Source organism: Colletotrichum siamense (genome assembly GCF_013390195.1).
Source record: "Colletotrichum siamense strain Cg363 chromosome Unknown KSG_Cg363_contig01, whole genome shotgun sequence".
Taxonomy (NCBI): domain Eukaryota; kingdom Fungi; phylum Ascomycota; class Sordariomycetes; order Glomerellales; family Glomerellaceae; genus Colletotrichum; species Colletotrichum siamense.
Window position 1 is genome coordinate 387544 of NW_023501014.1, and position 14871 is coordinate 402414.

At 54.1% G+C, this 14871-nt stretch overlaps 4 protein-coding genes across 4 annotated transcripts; 2 read left to right on the plus strand and 2 right to left on the minus strand.

Annotated features, from left to right (window-relative positions):
• Positions 1-681: 681 nt before the first annotated feature.
• On the plus strand, positions 682-2193 carry phoA-1 (Acid phosphatase; the record flags this gene model as incomplete). Its single annotated transcript, XM_036631938.1, has 1 exon — positions 682-2193. One exon carries the CDS (start codon positions 682-684, stop codon positions 2191-2193), a length of 1512 nt encoding a protein of 503 aa, XP_036502150.1.
• A 2787-nt stretch (positions 2194-4980) lies between these two features.
• On the plus strand, positions 4981-7299 carry CGCS363_v000090 (uncharacterized protein; the record flags this gene model as incomplete). The annotated part of the gene is made up of 3 exons (XM_036631939.1): positions 4981-5648; positions 5706-6410; positions 6465-7299. The coding sequence occupies 3 exons, from the start codon at positions 4981-4983 to the stop codon at positions 7297-7299; spliced, it is 2208 nt and encodes a 735-aa protein (XP_036502787.1).
• An 807-nt stretch (positions 7300-8106) lies between these two features.
• Positions 8107-10142, minus strand: CGCS363_v000091 (uncharacterized protein; the record flags this gene model as incomplete). Its single annotated transcript, XM_036631940.1, has 5 exons — positions 8107-8203; positions 8283-8503; positions 8565-8760; positions 9602-10031; positions 10100-10142. 5 exons carry the CDS (start codon positions 10140-10142, stop codon positions 8107-8109), a joined length of 987 nt encoding a protein of 328 aa, XP_036502786.1.
• A 755-nt stretch (positions 10143-10897) lies between these two features.
• On the minus strand, positions 10898-14390 carry cta3-0 (Calcium-transporting ATPase 3; the record flags this gene model as incomplete). Its single annotated transcript, XM_036631941.1, has 3 exons — positions 10898-11647; positions 11698-13654; positions 13987-14390. The coding sequence occupies 3 exons, from the start codon at positions 14388-14390 to the stop codon at positions 10898-10900; spliced, it is 3111 nt and encodes a 1036-aa protein (XP_036502789.1).
• Positions 14391-14871: the final 481 nt, after the last annotated feature.

The following is a 14871-nucleotide window of genomic DNA, read 5'->3' on the forward strand; positions in this document are numbered from 1 at the left end:
CCCTTAAAACCCCCTAAACTTCACACTTAGATAACTCTATGCGTACGTAATACGCGAGAATAAAAAAGATATCATTATAATCACCTAATCGAGGGCTATCGATTGATATATTTTTTATTTACGCGCATTACGTACGCATAGAGTTATTAAAACGTGAAGTTTAGGGGGTTTTAAGGGGTTTCTAAGCTAGCGGAAAATTTTCCTTCCGGGTCAAACTTGGGGGCGGACGCTGTCAACGCAACGGAGTGTATGCATCTGGATGTCACTCTTGAACACGGAAACGGGAAATTATTTCCTATGCTACTCGGGGTTGTGCTGAGTCTTCATTGAGCTCGGATCCAACATCAACAACGAGCTTTTCCAGGCGGGACTGGCAAGCCTCTCGTTCTCAGACCTCGCAACATGCTCAGGCAAGCACAGGCAAGTTGCGAGGGCAAGGACCCATCGCAGTTAGCAGCGAATTTCTCCCCCTTCCAGAGAGACAACATCGAAAATGAAGTATGGAAGAGGCTATATAACCAGAGATCATGTTCGCGATTCCAGTCAAGTTTTTCTTTCCTCATCCGCATCCACATCTCTCACTCTCTTCTCTCTCTTGAGGACTCTCACTCTCTGATATTCCATTCTCATTCTCTTCAGAACAACACTCTTTGACAACAGAGCTACAGCAAAGAATCCAAGATGGTTCGCTTCCTTGCGCTTCTCGCCGCCGCGAGCATCGCCGCGGCTGCTCCTGCTTGTGATGCCGGCAAAAGCAATGACTGGGACAACAAGGACCATGGCAAAGGCAATGGCAAAGACAACGACTACGGCCACGGCAAGGGCAACAACAATGGCGGCGACTGGGGCAATGGCCATGGCAACGGCAATGGCCACGGAAATGGCAACGGCAACGGCAACGGTGGTCACGGACACCCTACTCCGACTATCTCTGCCAGTGTCTCTTCCACTGCCGTCAACACTGCGGCCGACATCCAGTACACCTCGACTGCCAGCGCCGATGTGGCTGCCGCCGCCGCTACTGCCAAGACCGAGTCTCCTACCTCTCACGTCAAGGGCAAGGTCTTCGACCGCATCATGCAGGTCTACCTCGAGACCACCGCCTACAACAACTCCATCGCCGACCCCAACTGCCAGGCTCTCATCAACCAGGGTATCCTTCTCACTGAGATGTACGGCATTGGCACTCCTTCTCAGCCTAACTACGTTGCCCCCGCCAGCGGTGACGACTTCGGCACCAACAGCGATTCTTTCCTCTTGGTTGACAAGAACGTCTCCACGATTGTCGACCTCCTCGAGGACAAGGGCATCAGCTGGGGTGACTACAACGAGGGTCTCCCCTACACCGGCTTTGAGGGCTTCGAGTACGACAATGAGGAGGAGGGTGACTACGCTCGCAAGCACAACCTCCTCGTCCGCTTCGACTCCGTTACGCTCAACCCCGATCGCCTGGCCAAGATCAAGAACCTGACTCTCTTCTACGAGGACCTCGAGAACGACCGCCTTCCCCAGTGGCTGTTCGTCACCCCCAACCTGTACAACAACGGCCACGACACCAACATCTCCGTCTCTTGCAACTGGACCCGCAGCTTCGTCGAGCCCCTCCTCCAGGACCCCAAGTTCAACGATGGCCGCACCCTTGTCTACATCACCTGGCAGGCCAACGGCCAGTACCCTCTCGAACGCAACCACGTCGCCGGTATCCTCCTCGGCTCCGCCGTTCCCAAGGAGCTCGTCGGCACCAAGGACAACGCCTTCTACAACCACTACTCTGAGCTTTCTTCCGTCCAGGCCAACTGGGATCTCCACACCCTCGGCCGCTGGGACGTCGGTGCCAACGTTTGGAACTTTGTCGGCTCCAAGACCGGTGACAAGATCCGCGAGTGGAGCACCAAGATCGCCGGCGATATCTTTGAGAACTACTACTGGAACCAGAGCTATGGCGGTGTCTTCAGCAGCGACTCCAACACCTCCCACTTGTACGTCGCTCCCAACCTGGACATTCTCGGTGGTGGCTACCGTTCCATCCTCCCTGCCATTGCCAAGCTCTGGTACGGATCCCGCCTTCCCGACTACTACAGGAACATCATCGAGCTCCCTGATGCCTTCCACCCCCCTAAGGGCTACGAGGTCACCATTGGTCTCACTCCCCCTGAGCCCATTGAGACCCCTATTCGCGTCTACCCCGCTTAAGCACCAGTAGTCGCTTGCATTCGAGGAGTTGAGCTGTCTGGCGGTGAGGACGGAGTTGGCTTTGGTCAAATGAGTGTCTTATACTTCTACATGTACATTAAACCTTTGTATTTACGATTGGTGTAGATAGCTGTCAATATTAAACCTATAAAAAGTAAAGCATTGTTCATTTTCTGAGTGAAAATAAACCAAGTCACAAGTCTTGTTCATTGTAATAATAAGTGGCCCATGGGCCAGTTTTACTCGAGTGCTATACTGTAAGTTCCTTCAAGAAGCGGGCCACTCGCTATAGATTTGCCGAGAGGAATATGCTTAGGTGGATGTCTTCGCTATCCATGCCTTGAGGGCGATTTGCCTTTCGGTCTTTCTGCCTTCGACTCGACATGGCGATGAATATTTCCTCCTCTAATACATTAGGTTTTCAAACAAGAGTGAAAGAATAAGGTTACCAACTGTAGACTGGGCGGCGTCCTCCACATTTGTCTGATCTTCTGAGAAGATTGAAGCTTATTGACACTGGATTGCATGTTCCAGACTTATGATTCGCATACGCGTGGAAACCTACCCCGCCATTCAAGATAATCTAACCCAGCTGTCATATGCTTTTTCTTTTGCCACCCTTGCAATAAGAAATAACCTGGCCTGCCATTTACAAACCATCTCGATTCATTGTGGCCACAGCTCGTACACTCCTTTCTCTAGATATTTCCTTCTCACAGGCAGAAGCTCCATACCAACACAACAGCAGGCTTGCTCTACATCACCTAACCTTCTTTTGCCACCCCGCCTGGCTTTTTCAATATGGCGCAACTAGTCGACCTACCAAAGGAAGTTATTCTCATCATCTGCTCTATCCTTCGATCCGAGCGCTCTACCAGGCACGTGCTCCACACAAACACCACTGATGAAGAGATTGACCACATCCTTCATCAGGTGCAGAGAGCTGTCATGAACCTCTCTCTAGTCAACAAAGAGTTTCGCGAGCTCTTATTTAGAGAGTCCTACATGTCCGTCAGCATCACTGGAGAGGCAGCGGCGTCGAAAATGATTTCGCTCTTGAGGCTCGTTCGATGGAACGACGTCATCCGCAAATCCATCAGGGACTTTCACCTACACATCGAAGAATTCGAAAACAGCCTCGAGACGGTGCAAGAGGCCGACATTATGTTTTTGGAGCAGACAGCTGCTTCTTTGGGCATCGCAATCAATAGGCGTTTCGGGTTCCTCACCCAGCATCTAAATTTCATTCACGGGCGACCGTTCACAATTTATGAGGCTTGTAAGAAAGGATCAGTCCCCTTCACCTTTATGGCCTCTATTCTGCTCCTGATGCACCTACAATGTATGGAGGAGCTCTTTCTGGAAGTTTCAGAGCCTCATATCCGCTTCATTGGTAACTTTTGCGGCCTGATAGAAGGCATTCGCTTCCCAGTCCTCCAGTCGCTTGCTCTCAGAGGCACCCGTCGTGGTTTAGGCCACGATCTCGACGAAAGCGAGCCTAGTCGGATATCACACGAAGCTCTGAAGAATTTACTCATCGCCGCTCCGAAACTTGACGACTTGTTTCTTCAACGTTATCATCTCCTGGGCTGGGTACATGTAGGTGCGTTCAGGAATACTCAGATCCGTTCTTTGGTTCTTCACGGCGTGTATGTCCAACTTGCTGATCTACCATCCACCATTGAGGCTTGCGAGATGTTGGAAACGTTCATCCACATCAAATCAATGCATGAGATTGAGGATGACTACCTTGAAATACACCCCGGCGATTCGTGCCTCGCCTTCGCCTTCGCCAGTCGCAATCGTGCGTCGTCCCTGCAAACACTTGTTTTGGACTTCCGCCCGAACGATGGACAGGATCCATTCAGCAGGCGAGTTTCCTCGTTTGAGGACTTTACACAGCTCAGGAGCCTATGGATCAGCATGAACTCTCTCGACAATTCGGCATATCCAATCAGAAATCTTCCGGCCTCTCTCGAGCGTCTTCACCTTGCCGGGCTCAGTTGGGAACTCGCTGAGGACTTGTTATGGTTGGCGGATCAAATTGAATGGGGCAATTTTCCTCGTCTGAGAGAGGTGTGTATTGATGGCGAGGGCTGCGATATTACGAACATTATGAACCGATTTAGGGAGTGTGGGATCCATGCAGACAGCAAGATTGACAATCCCATCACGTGGTAGAGTCAGACTATCAGTCCCTAGTTATCGCGGGGCTAGCACTCAGAAGTTGATGGGTTAGAGGTACTTCAACCGAGAACATTTCTTTGTGATCAAAGTCTTCTTTGAACCGAGAGCATGAGCCTTTCTTGCGTACAGAAGCTATGCCAGTTGGGTTGATGCAGGAGACCGTTCAATTTCTTCTGCGTGTCTGAGTGCCCTTTTTGAACTTGTGTATACAAAGCACCAACTGGAATAGCTGAGGCATGCCGATTTGTTTCGTTGGTTCTTTGGTTAGGCCTCTTTCTCAGCGACGGCCATGGAAGTTTCCAACGTTGTGTAGTCACCCGATTCGATTTGTCGTCACGCGGCTTGTTCGTTGGTACCTGTATGAAAACTCTTCAGGCGGGTATCTGGAGACGGCCTGGTCTCCTTGTATCTGCGCAGCTCCATTTCCTGCGTTCTTGCTGCCGTCGTCTCTGTTGCTACTGTCCGCTGTGGCCGTCTTCTGCCATTGTCTCCAATCGTCTCTATCGTTATTTCCATCGTCTTTTCTCCTTCGCCCTGATCTCTGTTCGTCAAATTCCGCTGACACTCCTCGTCGCCTCATCAACACCCTCGAACTTCGCCATGGATATCAAGGATGTCTCCGAGTCATCGGAGATGGCGGCTCAATTTCGAGCAATCCTCGACGATGCAGAGCGTTCCAACCGTCGCAAGGGCGAGATTCCCCGCGACCATCTGTCTTCCTCCCTCTTGGTCGGCCAGTTCAACGCCGCGATATCTTCCAGAGGGCTTCCCGACGGCATCGAAAGAATGATCACCACCCATGTGCCTCCGCCGTACCCTCCCTGCACCCGTCCGGTCCGCACCCTCACGCCGCTGCCGATCTCGAAGATGAAGCTCCAGGAGCACCACCGCGGTCATCTCGTCATTGTCCGCACGCTTACGGTCACCCACAGACCCAGCGCAATCACGGTCATCGTAGAAGACGAAGAGGGTACCGCTGTCCTGCTTCAGTTGTACAATCAGCCGCAGGAGAGCCTCGTCAAGGCCGACGACGTCTTGCCTCAGGGCAGCGTTTGCCTCATCAAGGAGCCTTTCTTCAAGAACACCCCGAGCGGCTCGTACAGCCTGCGGGTGGACCACATCGGGGATATTGTCATTCTTCCCAGCAATGATGAGCGTGTCCCAGAGACTTGGAGGTCTCCCAGGAGCATTGGAGGTAATTCGGAGCAGACTCGCTTACAAGGCAACGCGGCGGTCGCCGAACAGGATTGGGGAACTGCTGAGCGCTTGTCAGTCTGACAATATCACTGGGCGTCAAACGAGTTCGCAAAGCTAACATTTGTTAGGTACTCCGATGCACTCAGCTTCGCCACAACCCCCGCAGAGCAGCAAGCAGCCCTCCTGAACCGTTCTCTGGCAAACTTACGCCTCGACCGCCCCGAAAAGGCCCTCGACGATGCCCTTAGAGCTCGCAATGGCGGCAATCCTACTGAAAAGGGTCTCTTCCGAGAAGCAAAGGCACATTACGCAATGCAGCAGTTCAGCCTGGCCGAGAGCAGACTCGTTGAGCTCCTCGACCTCAATGCCGACAACAAGGATGCCAAGAATGAACTCAAGAAGACCCGGATCCGCCTGCACGAGGAGGCAACAGGCGAGTACACATGGAATCAGATGTACAAGCAAGCCAAAGCAACCCCGCCGATCATCGACTGCGCTACATACTCCTCGCCCGTCGAAGTGCGTGTCTCCCCAGGACGCGGCAACGGTCTCTTCGTCACCAAGGCCGTCAAGGCCGGTGACCTGCTCCTCTGCGAGAAGGCCTTCGCCTACTGCTACGCCGACGAAGATGACCCCGTTAGTCGCAAGAATGTCAAGGTTTTGATGAACATGAGTACGAATCGATCGAGCATGGGCGGCCAGGCCAACCTTGTGTCCTCCGTTGTACAGAAGCTGCACCACAACCCATGTCTGATGCCGCGTTTCATGGACCTTCACCGAGGAGGTTACCGCGCCGTCAAGCCGGCTGATGGAGAGGATCCCCCGGTTGACACGTGAGTGCATCTTTCTCTGCGTCACCTACGATCCTTTCGCTGACTCTCTCCCAGGTTCCTCGTAGAGAGAACCATCAGCCTGAACTGCTCCGGCGCCCCGCGCACGATGCTTGCCAACCTCCCACAACCCGGCAAGAAAGTGGAAATCGGACACACTACCTGCGGCATCTGGACCATCGCCTCCCATATCAACCACTCTTGCTTGGAAAACTGCTGCCGCTCCTTTATCGGAGACGTCATGATCGTCCGCGCGTCGCGGGATATGCCCGCTGGCACAGAGCTGGTCTTTGGCTACCAGTCAATCGACATCGGAGACGACTATAAGGCGACTCAAAAGCGATTCTCGAGATGGGGCTTCACCTGCGAGTGTGAGCTGTGTCTCGACAAGAAAATGACGCCAAAGGCAGTCTTCATGAAGCGTCAGGCTCTTCGGGAGGATATGCTTCAGGCCCTCCGGGGTTGCAAGACGTCTCTAGCTCAAGAGCTGAAAGCCCTGAGACTTGTGCGAGAACTGGACCAAAGCTACCCGAGCCGTGAGGGAGCTCTGCGTTTGGGGTCTTGGGACGGCCATCTGTCCCTCGGCAAGTGCGCCCTGGCGCGCGGCAAAATGAGGGAGGCCCTGGAGCGCACGATCAAGGCGTTGGAGGCAACAGGCTTCATCTTCGAGAATACGTCAATGGAGGATATGCGCAAGGGGTCGAAACCAGCTATCAAGAGATGGGGCGAGCTTTCCAGCTACACGGCTGGGGCTTTCACTTCAATGTCGCGCGCCTACGCAGTTCTCGCGCCGCAGCTGCAGAAGTGGGCGAAGGACCAAGCCCGCACGGCGCATGTCATCCACATAGGCGAGGGCGAGACAGTGGGCACCGTGCATGAGTATCATAACTAGAGTAGAGTAGACTGAGGCTTAACTAGATAGAGTAGGATGAGGGAGGTATAGAGAAGTAGACTACCCTGGACTACCTATATTCCCTACAGAGTGACCAAGTAAGCTTCCTGGTGTGCTCGCTATCATCGTCCCCTTTTTTTTCATTGTAGTTAGTCGCCAACATTTGTCTTCATCGTCTTCTGTCGTCGTTGTCTGTCGTTACCATCATTCGTCGTTGTCATCCTTCGTCGTTATCGATGTGGTCGTTGTCGAAATCGTTATTCATAGCCAGTCATCGTCGTTACTATTTTCTTTAGTCGTCAACATCGGTCGTCGTCGCCGTTCGTAGTTGTCGTCGCTATAATCGTTCGTCGTTATCGTCACCGCCATCGTCCGCCGTCATCCTACCACAAAGTTGCTGCCGCCCCCCACGCCGAGTCGAATGAGACGAGACCCAATGTCACGACTCGATGAAGTCGATGAAGTTCCCAGGTCTTCGGGTGTTGTGGCTAGGGCACGTCGCCTTTTGGAGGCCGAGATGGTGAGTGAGACATGAAGGAAGACGCACGGAAGAAAGTCGCGAAGAAAATCGCGAATGGTCGATTCGTATGTAAGTATCAATTCGGTGTTCCTCTCGTCAATTGGCCGTACCCATCCCGAAGGCCCATCTAAAGAACCATACGCGCCCCAACGCCTTGGTCCCGACTTGTCCCAACAAGACTTCTATCTTCTTAACGTGCCATAATCCATAGCGGAAACCATGCCAACCATTGGTCCCTGTATCCATACGATATGGAACACTCCGCCCGATCTTCCCTTCGACCTTCTCTAAACCTTTGGATAATTCGTCTCGTACGTAACCCGATAATTCTTGAAATACCGAAACTCCTTGATGGACACGACCGACGTCTGGAAAGCGAGAACGCTGTCGTAATACACGTATCAGCAAACCTCATCAAAAGGATAGAACGGGAAGAAAGAAGTGAAGCCAGTCGCAAACTCACATCAACACCGCGCAAAGCAGCGTCACGATCCAACTCAGCGCACAACTCGCCCCCGTGCAAAACGTCGTGTTCGCCGAGAACAGCAACCCGAACGCGACGAACCAGAACACAATCTCCATCGTGTTGAGAATCGCGTTGGCCTTGAGCGAGGCCCACTTCTTGAAGCGCTCCTTGTGCCCGGTGAGGAGCTGGTAGCCGATGATGATGAAGGATTTGATGCCCTGTTTTGTTGTCCAGCGTCAGCAGTCATTCAGAGACGGCGGTATGAGGTTTGGCACGCACCATGGTGAGGGCCATCATATTGGCTCGCGTGGTGATGACGGGCATGGCCATGCGCGCGATGGTGAGGATGATGGCGGTGGTCATGATGACGAGCTGGAGGATGTGGACCTTGGTCTTGTGGCGCGGGTCGAAGAAGGGCTTGTCGAAGAATGTTCTGAGTTTGTCCATGATGGAGTCGTTTCTGCCGCGCTCGTGTCTGTTTGGTGATGTTAATGCTGTGTTGGCAAGAGATGCTGTGGACCGCAGGCGGTTGCGGTGATGGTGAAGCGAAATGGTCTGAGTAACTTGGATCCTGAAATAACTAAATCTCACCACACATCCAGGCGGGATGGTAGGTATTTTATCAAATCCCCGCCAAGCCCTCCTGTTTTCGTTGTTTATACGCATACGCATTCATCTCCAGTGACAGACCGTCTCCATGGGCATATACGGAGTACACGTATAGCGCAGGCCATCTGTACGCGTATAGAAAATCGTAGCTGGACCCTGCGCCGTCCCTCCACACTGAAAAAGACCCTCACTCCACTGTGCCGCCACGCCTATCTGCTCGGAGAATTTCCCATAGGCTGTGCTTTTGTTAGCCTATTTCGCAGTTAGCCGCATGGTGCATCGCCCCTCTGAGTTTGAAGAGGCTTAGATCTCGCCCGCGTGGCATGCATGAACCCGACAGCTTGGCTCTGGGCGGATTGGGTGACCAGTCTCCATACGTTAATTTTCAGATGGCATTTTTCTGCGTCCGAAACGGCTTGGGATAAGGGGCTAAATAACAAAATCTATACGCGTTTTTCTTACTGCAACCAAACGTTCAACTCCAATCCACCACGCAACATCACTCAACCTTCCCCTCCCTCCTCTCCCGCTCAACCTTCTTCTTATACTCAACCCAATCATCACTCCTGGGAAACGGCACACCCTCAGGCACATCGACCCCCAGAAACTCACAAAGCGGTCCCCATCCGTCCCCCGGACAAAACTCCAAGAACCGCCTCCCACCCTCCCCCAACGCCCTCACCTCCGCGTGGTGCCGCTCCCAATACCCCCGCCCGTTCCTCTCAAAGTCGTCCCCCCAGCATGCAGAGTGGTACGCCGCCGCCAGCCCCTCCATCGGGCTCCTCTTCTCCCGGTCGCGGTTGACGAACCCATGAACTAAGGTGTCGCGCATCGACGCCGCCCAGGACTCAAACGAGCGCGTGGAGAGAATGATGGGGCAGTCGGGGTACGCCGCCGCCAGCGCCGTGGGGAAGAGCGCGGGCGGGAAGTCGGAGACGGCTTCGTAGGGCGCGAGGATGGTGTCCCACTGCTCGCGGGTCCAGGGGATGGTGCTGATCTTCTTCTGCTCCGACGGGAGGAACGCCGGGATGTGGTCCTCGATGGCGCGGATCCACAACTCCTGGTGGTTGTTGACCCCGACTTCGCGCATGTGGTAGACGGGGCTGATGCCGAGCTGGATCAGCGCGTCGGCGAGGGCTGGAAAGAGATCAGTCAGTATGTGTCCATCGTCAAAAAGAGGAGGGAATGGCCATTGGCTAGCCTACATTGGGTTCCTGTCCTGGGAAGCCCGAGAATGAGGACTTTCATTTTGGACAACGGATTGCCTTCTTCAAAGGAAGTCGCTTGGTGGTGGAGGCACATGTTGAGAAGGCTTGTCGCCGCGACCTCGAATACTATTTAAAGTCTTCTGGAATTGGGTTCGCAACGCATTGGATGAACCTTGACGTGATCTGGCAGTGATGATCGGTAACCCGGCATTTGCCCCAATCCCCGGTTTGACCCGTGGTGTAGGTCATGTGAGTTGCCGGGATAGGAAGCTGGGACGGGGAGCGACCGGGTCGGAAGCCTTGAAGGATGTTGAAGGATTCGGCCCCTCTCCGCGGAGTCGGCCGGGCGTCAAATGCATGATACAAGCACTAAGAACATTTCCAAGCAACACGGTGGTAGTTCACGTTTTAGACTGACAACAACGGGATCATTTCTAGCCAACATCACTCTGCAATGGTCACGCATCTGGTCTGGAGAAGGCCAAGGGTGGTGAGAGCTGATCAAACTCAGCTCGCTTTATTGCCGCTCATGGCTGGAGTATTCACTCTACAGCCGACTGATACGACGTATTTCTACTTAAATGAGTGTTGAAAGAATCGAAAATGAAACCCTAGGCCGTGAAGCCTGTCAGGCTGATGTTGAATAGCCCCAAATTCTGATTTCCATGCACCGGAGTTATGTCCGGCTCGAACCCCACAAGTCATACTGACACCAAGGCGCCGTTTTGTTGAACCACTTCATCGTTTCCTCCCGTTCGCTTTGCAGCGAATTCGTTGTCATTCTAGGATAGCAGACTAGACCTGATCGACAGGAACGCGAGGGTTCATGCCGAGACCGAGATGGCGCTTCACGGCCTTCCAGCACTCAATAAGAGCGATGTACACGACCAGGCAAGCGGCAACAATACCCCACTCCCAAGTGATCATGTCATGCTTGAAAACAGCACGGTTGACCACAGGCAAGTAGATGACGGGGAAAGTCAAAACGAAACCACCAGCGACAGCCCAGAAGAGGAAACGGTTCTTGTAAACAGTCTTGAAAACAGCAAACGGACCGGTCCACAACTCGGGGTTCATGTTGAACAAGCTGCGCTGGAAGTGCTTGACTTCCCAAGAGGTAACCAGGAGCAGGAAGCTCAGGGTGGCGTAGACGGTGGAGCGAGCTCTGAAGACAACACCACAGGTGTCGTTGTAACCGTCGTTGCACATGCTTCCGAGGTCTCCGCCACCAGGGCCGTAAGCAACGGAGGTGAAAGCGGCGAGACATAAGGAGCCCATGTAGAAACCGTAGATCATCTTGTCACGGATCAGATCCCAGGTGAAAACACCAATGCCGAGGTCGTGGGGTGCGCGCAAAAGAATGTCCGGTTGAGCCTCCTCCAAACCCAGACCAATGGCCAGGAACGAGGAAGTAATGAGGTTGACCCACAGGATCTCCAAGGGGGAGAGGGGGAAGATGGAAGTGCCACTGCGGTCCTTGAAAGAAAGTCCAATCAAGAGAAGGATGACCTGGGCAATGTTGGAAATCAGGAGATGGAGCAGGAACTGATCTACGTGTTAGTCTGAGCTCACAAAACGGGAAGGAAATCAACTACCTTCTGGATGTTGTCAAACAAGCGACGACCCTCCTTGATAGCAGTGACGATAGATGAGAAGTTGTCATCAGTGAGAACCATATCTGCTGCCTCCTTGGAGACGTCACTGCCTCTCTTGCCCATCGCAATACCAACATCCGCCTTCTTGAGAGCGGGGGAGTCGTTCACACCATCACCAGTCATGATACAGTAAGCCTTGCGACGATGCATCGCCTCAAGCATTCTGACCTTGGTCAATGGGCTGCAGCGGGCGACGACGAGGGGAAGAGCGGGAAGAGCATCGACCTCCTCATTGCTGAGGGCGTCGAATTGACCAGCCGCCATAACAGCTGTCGGCTGCTCCCCTCCGGTGAGAATGCCGACTTCGTGGGCAATGGCAGTTGCAGTCTTAATGTGATCTCCAGTGACCATATGCACAGAGATGCCTGCAGTTTTGCAAAGCTTCACAGCGCCAAGAGTCTCGACACGGGGAGGATCGTACAAGCCGGCAAGACCTAGGAAGCGAAGCTTGCACTCAGCCTCGTTTCTTTCGCTCGCATTGTCGTCGCTGTCGAGGAACCTGTGAGCGACGCAGAGGACTCTGAGACCTTCGGAGGCAAGCTCGTCGGCCTTGGCGGCGATCTTGGCCTTGACAGCTTCCGGCTCAGCCAGGCGCTGCAGCATAACCTCAACGGCACCCTTGGTGAATACTTGGCGAGGGGCCGAGGGGAATTCGTAGACAACACTCATGAGCTTGCACGAGGAGTCAAAGGGAAACTCATAGAGCATCTTCGTCTTTTCAGACGAGACGAGGTCGTTCTTTCCCTTTCCGTAACGCATAGCGAAGACCTGGAGGGCGATCTCGGTGGGCTCGCCAATAGCGGACCATGAGACGGGCACCTCGGTGGCGGTGGTCATGGACTCAGTGTCGGTAGCCGTCTTGCCATCGGTAACGGAGGCATTGTTGCAGAGCGCAATGGCCTTGAGAAATGAGCCCATAGAAGAGGTCTGGATGGTGTCGTCGGTCTTCTCAACCGTCGGGGTCGACGCTCCACTAGAGGCCGAGCTCGATGCGGCGGAGCCGGGCCATCTAACCGTGCCGCTGGTCGGATCATAGGGGTCGGTAGTGCCCTCAATGATGGCAGTTGTGTCTTCGGCCAGCCAGATTTTCCTGGTAACCATGCGTCCCTGGGTAAGCGTGCCGGTCTTGTCGGAGCAGATGTTGGTCACACCTCCAACGGCTTCGAGAGAAGACAGCTTGCGGACAATAACGTTGCCAGACGCCATTGCCTTGGTACCAACAGCCATGGTGATGGTCAAAACTGCGATGAGGGACTCGGGAATAACGGCCACTCCGACGCAAATACCATAGATGAGGACCTGATCATCAATGTCGAACTTGCTGACGGAGAAGACAATGATGGCAAGCAGAATGGCTAGGCCGAAAAGTAGAAGGGCAAACTTGCTCAGCTTGACCTGAAGGGGAGTGCCCTCAAGACCCAGGATGCTCTTCATGGCAGCCTTGAAGCGCATAACAGCGCGCTTGGGCAGAGAGGCGTTCTCGTCTCGCTTGCGGGTTGTGCGCAGCATCATGGCAATCTTTCCCACCTCGGTCTCCATGCCGGTAGTGGTGACGATGCCGCGAGCGCGTCCGCGAGTGACGGTAGTAGCAGAATAGACCATGTTGATGCGATCGCCGAGAGGGATGTCCTCCTCCTCGAGGATGGCTTCAGGGTGCTTGCTGATGGGTAGCGACTCGCCAGTCAGGAGGGCCTCATCGATAGAGAGGTTGATACCCTCGAGAAGACGGAGATCGGCTGGGACGACATCGCCAACAGCGATCATGACAAGATCGCCCTTGACGAGTGAATCTGCCTTGACGGTCTCCGCGATACCGTCGCGGACGACCTTACATGTCGGGGCGGACAGCGCGTACAGAGACTGAATTGTCTGCTCGGCATTGTAGTCCTGAATAAAGCTACGAGATTGTCAGCAGCGAGATTCGAAGAGTTGACGAGTGTGAGACGTGAGGCTGGTGGAGATGTGAATGACACGGGCAGGGGCAGGGGAAGCGCCACACCGCCGACACCCTTGTACACTTCTCTGGGCGAGTGGCCGGGAGGGGTGTCACCCAACCCACGGGCGGCGCAAGTGGCATTTTGTTCAACCAACCACACTATGCAGCCATACCACCAAACAGGCGAGTCAAAGAAGTACCCGCGTGTGCAGCAGAACCATCGGGGGAAGAGGGCAGAAGAAAAGGCAGGCTATGCTAAGACGGAAAGCAAAACGAGGTGGGCAAAGACTCACCCCACGACGATGTTCAGAAGAATGACGGCGGTAATAACGCCGCCTTCAATGTAATCTTGAATGGCAAAAGATAGGATCATGACGATCACGAGAACGAGGGTCAGACTGTTGGAAATCTGCCTCATGACAATCTCCCAAATGGAGAGGCCCTTGGCACCCTCGATGCGATTGGGCCCATCACGATCGAGGCGGGCTTGCGCCTCAGCCTTGGAGAGGCCATTTTCAAGGTCGGTCTGCCAGAGAAATCCTATGTCCGAGGCAGGAGCGGCGTGGGCAGGCCGTTGAGGGACGGGGTTGGGTATGGGCGGGGGCCGCGGTATAGACGGTGGCTCGTCCTGCTCGGGGTTGACTTCCGCAGCAGCTGTGTGTTGTTCACCATGCCTGACGGCTTCGGGTTCTCCCATCGGATATCGGTAGGTTCAGCTAAAGAAGGCGCTCGAGATTCAAGGGTGTTGGTGCTTTTGTGAAAGCCCAGCAGACGAAAGTCTTGTTGAAGAGTTGACGAGAGAATGGCAAGCGTAGAGCTTGGGTGATCGGGGTGGTGATAAGGAGGAGAAGAGAGAGGAAGGGTGGAACAAGAGCGGAGGGTGGTGTCAAGTTATACTTGAGGCCCGGGCGAGGGGACTTGTGCCAAGGGAGGGGAAGACGGGCCAGGTTCAAAGTAACAAGTGCTGAATAGCGTATGGATGGTGGTAGCTGGGAATGAAGATGGATGTATCCGTCAGGTCCCTTCCGTCGGGGTCTTGGTTCTTGGGTGTTTGGGGGGTGTGCGAGTACTGGAAACAGACAACGGCGGCCGGTCGGGGGAGGTAAATGGAGCCGAGCGAACGGGACTGGCTGGGGCGCCAGGATTGGTAGTGAACGTAGGGCCGAAGAAGTGAAGAC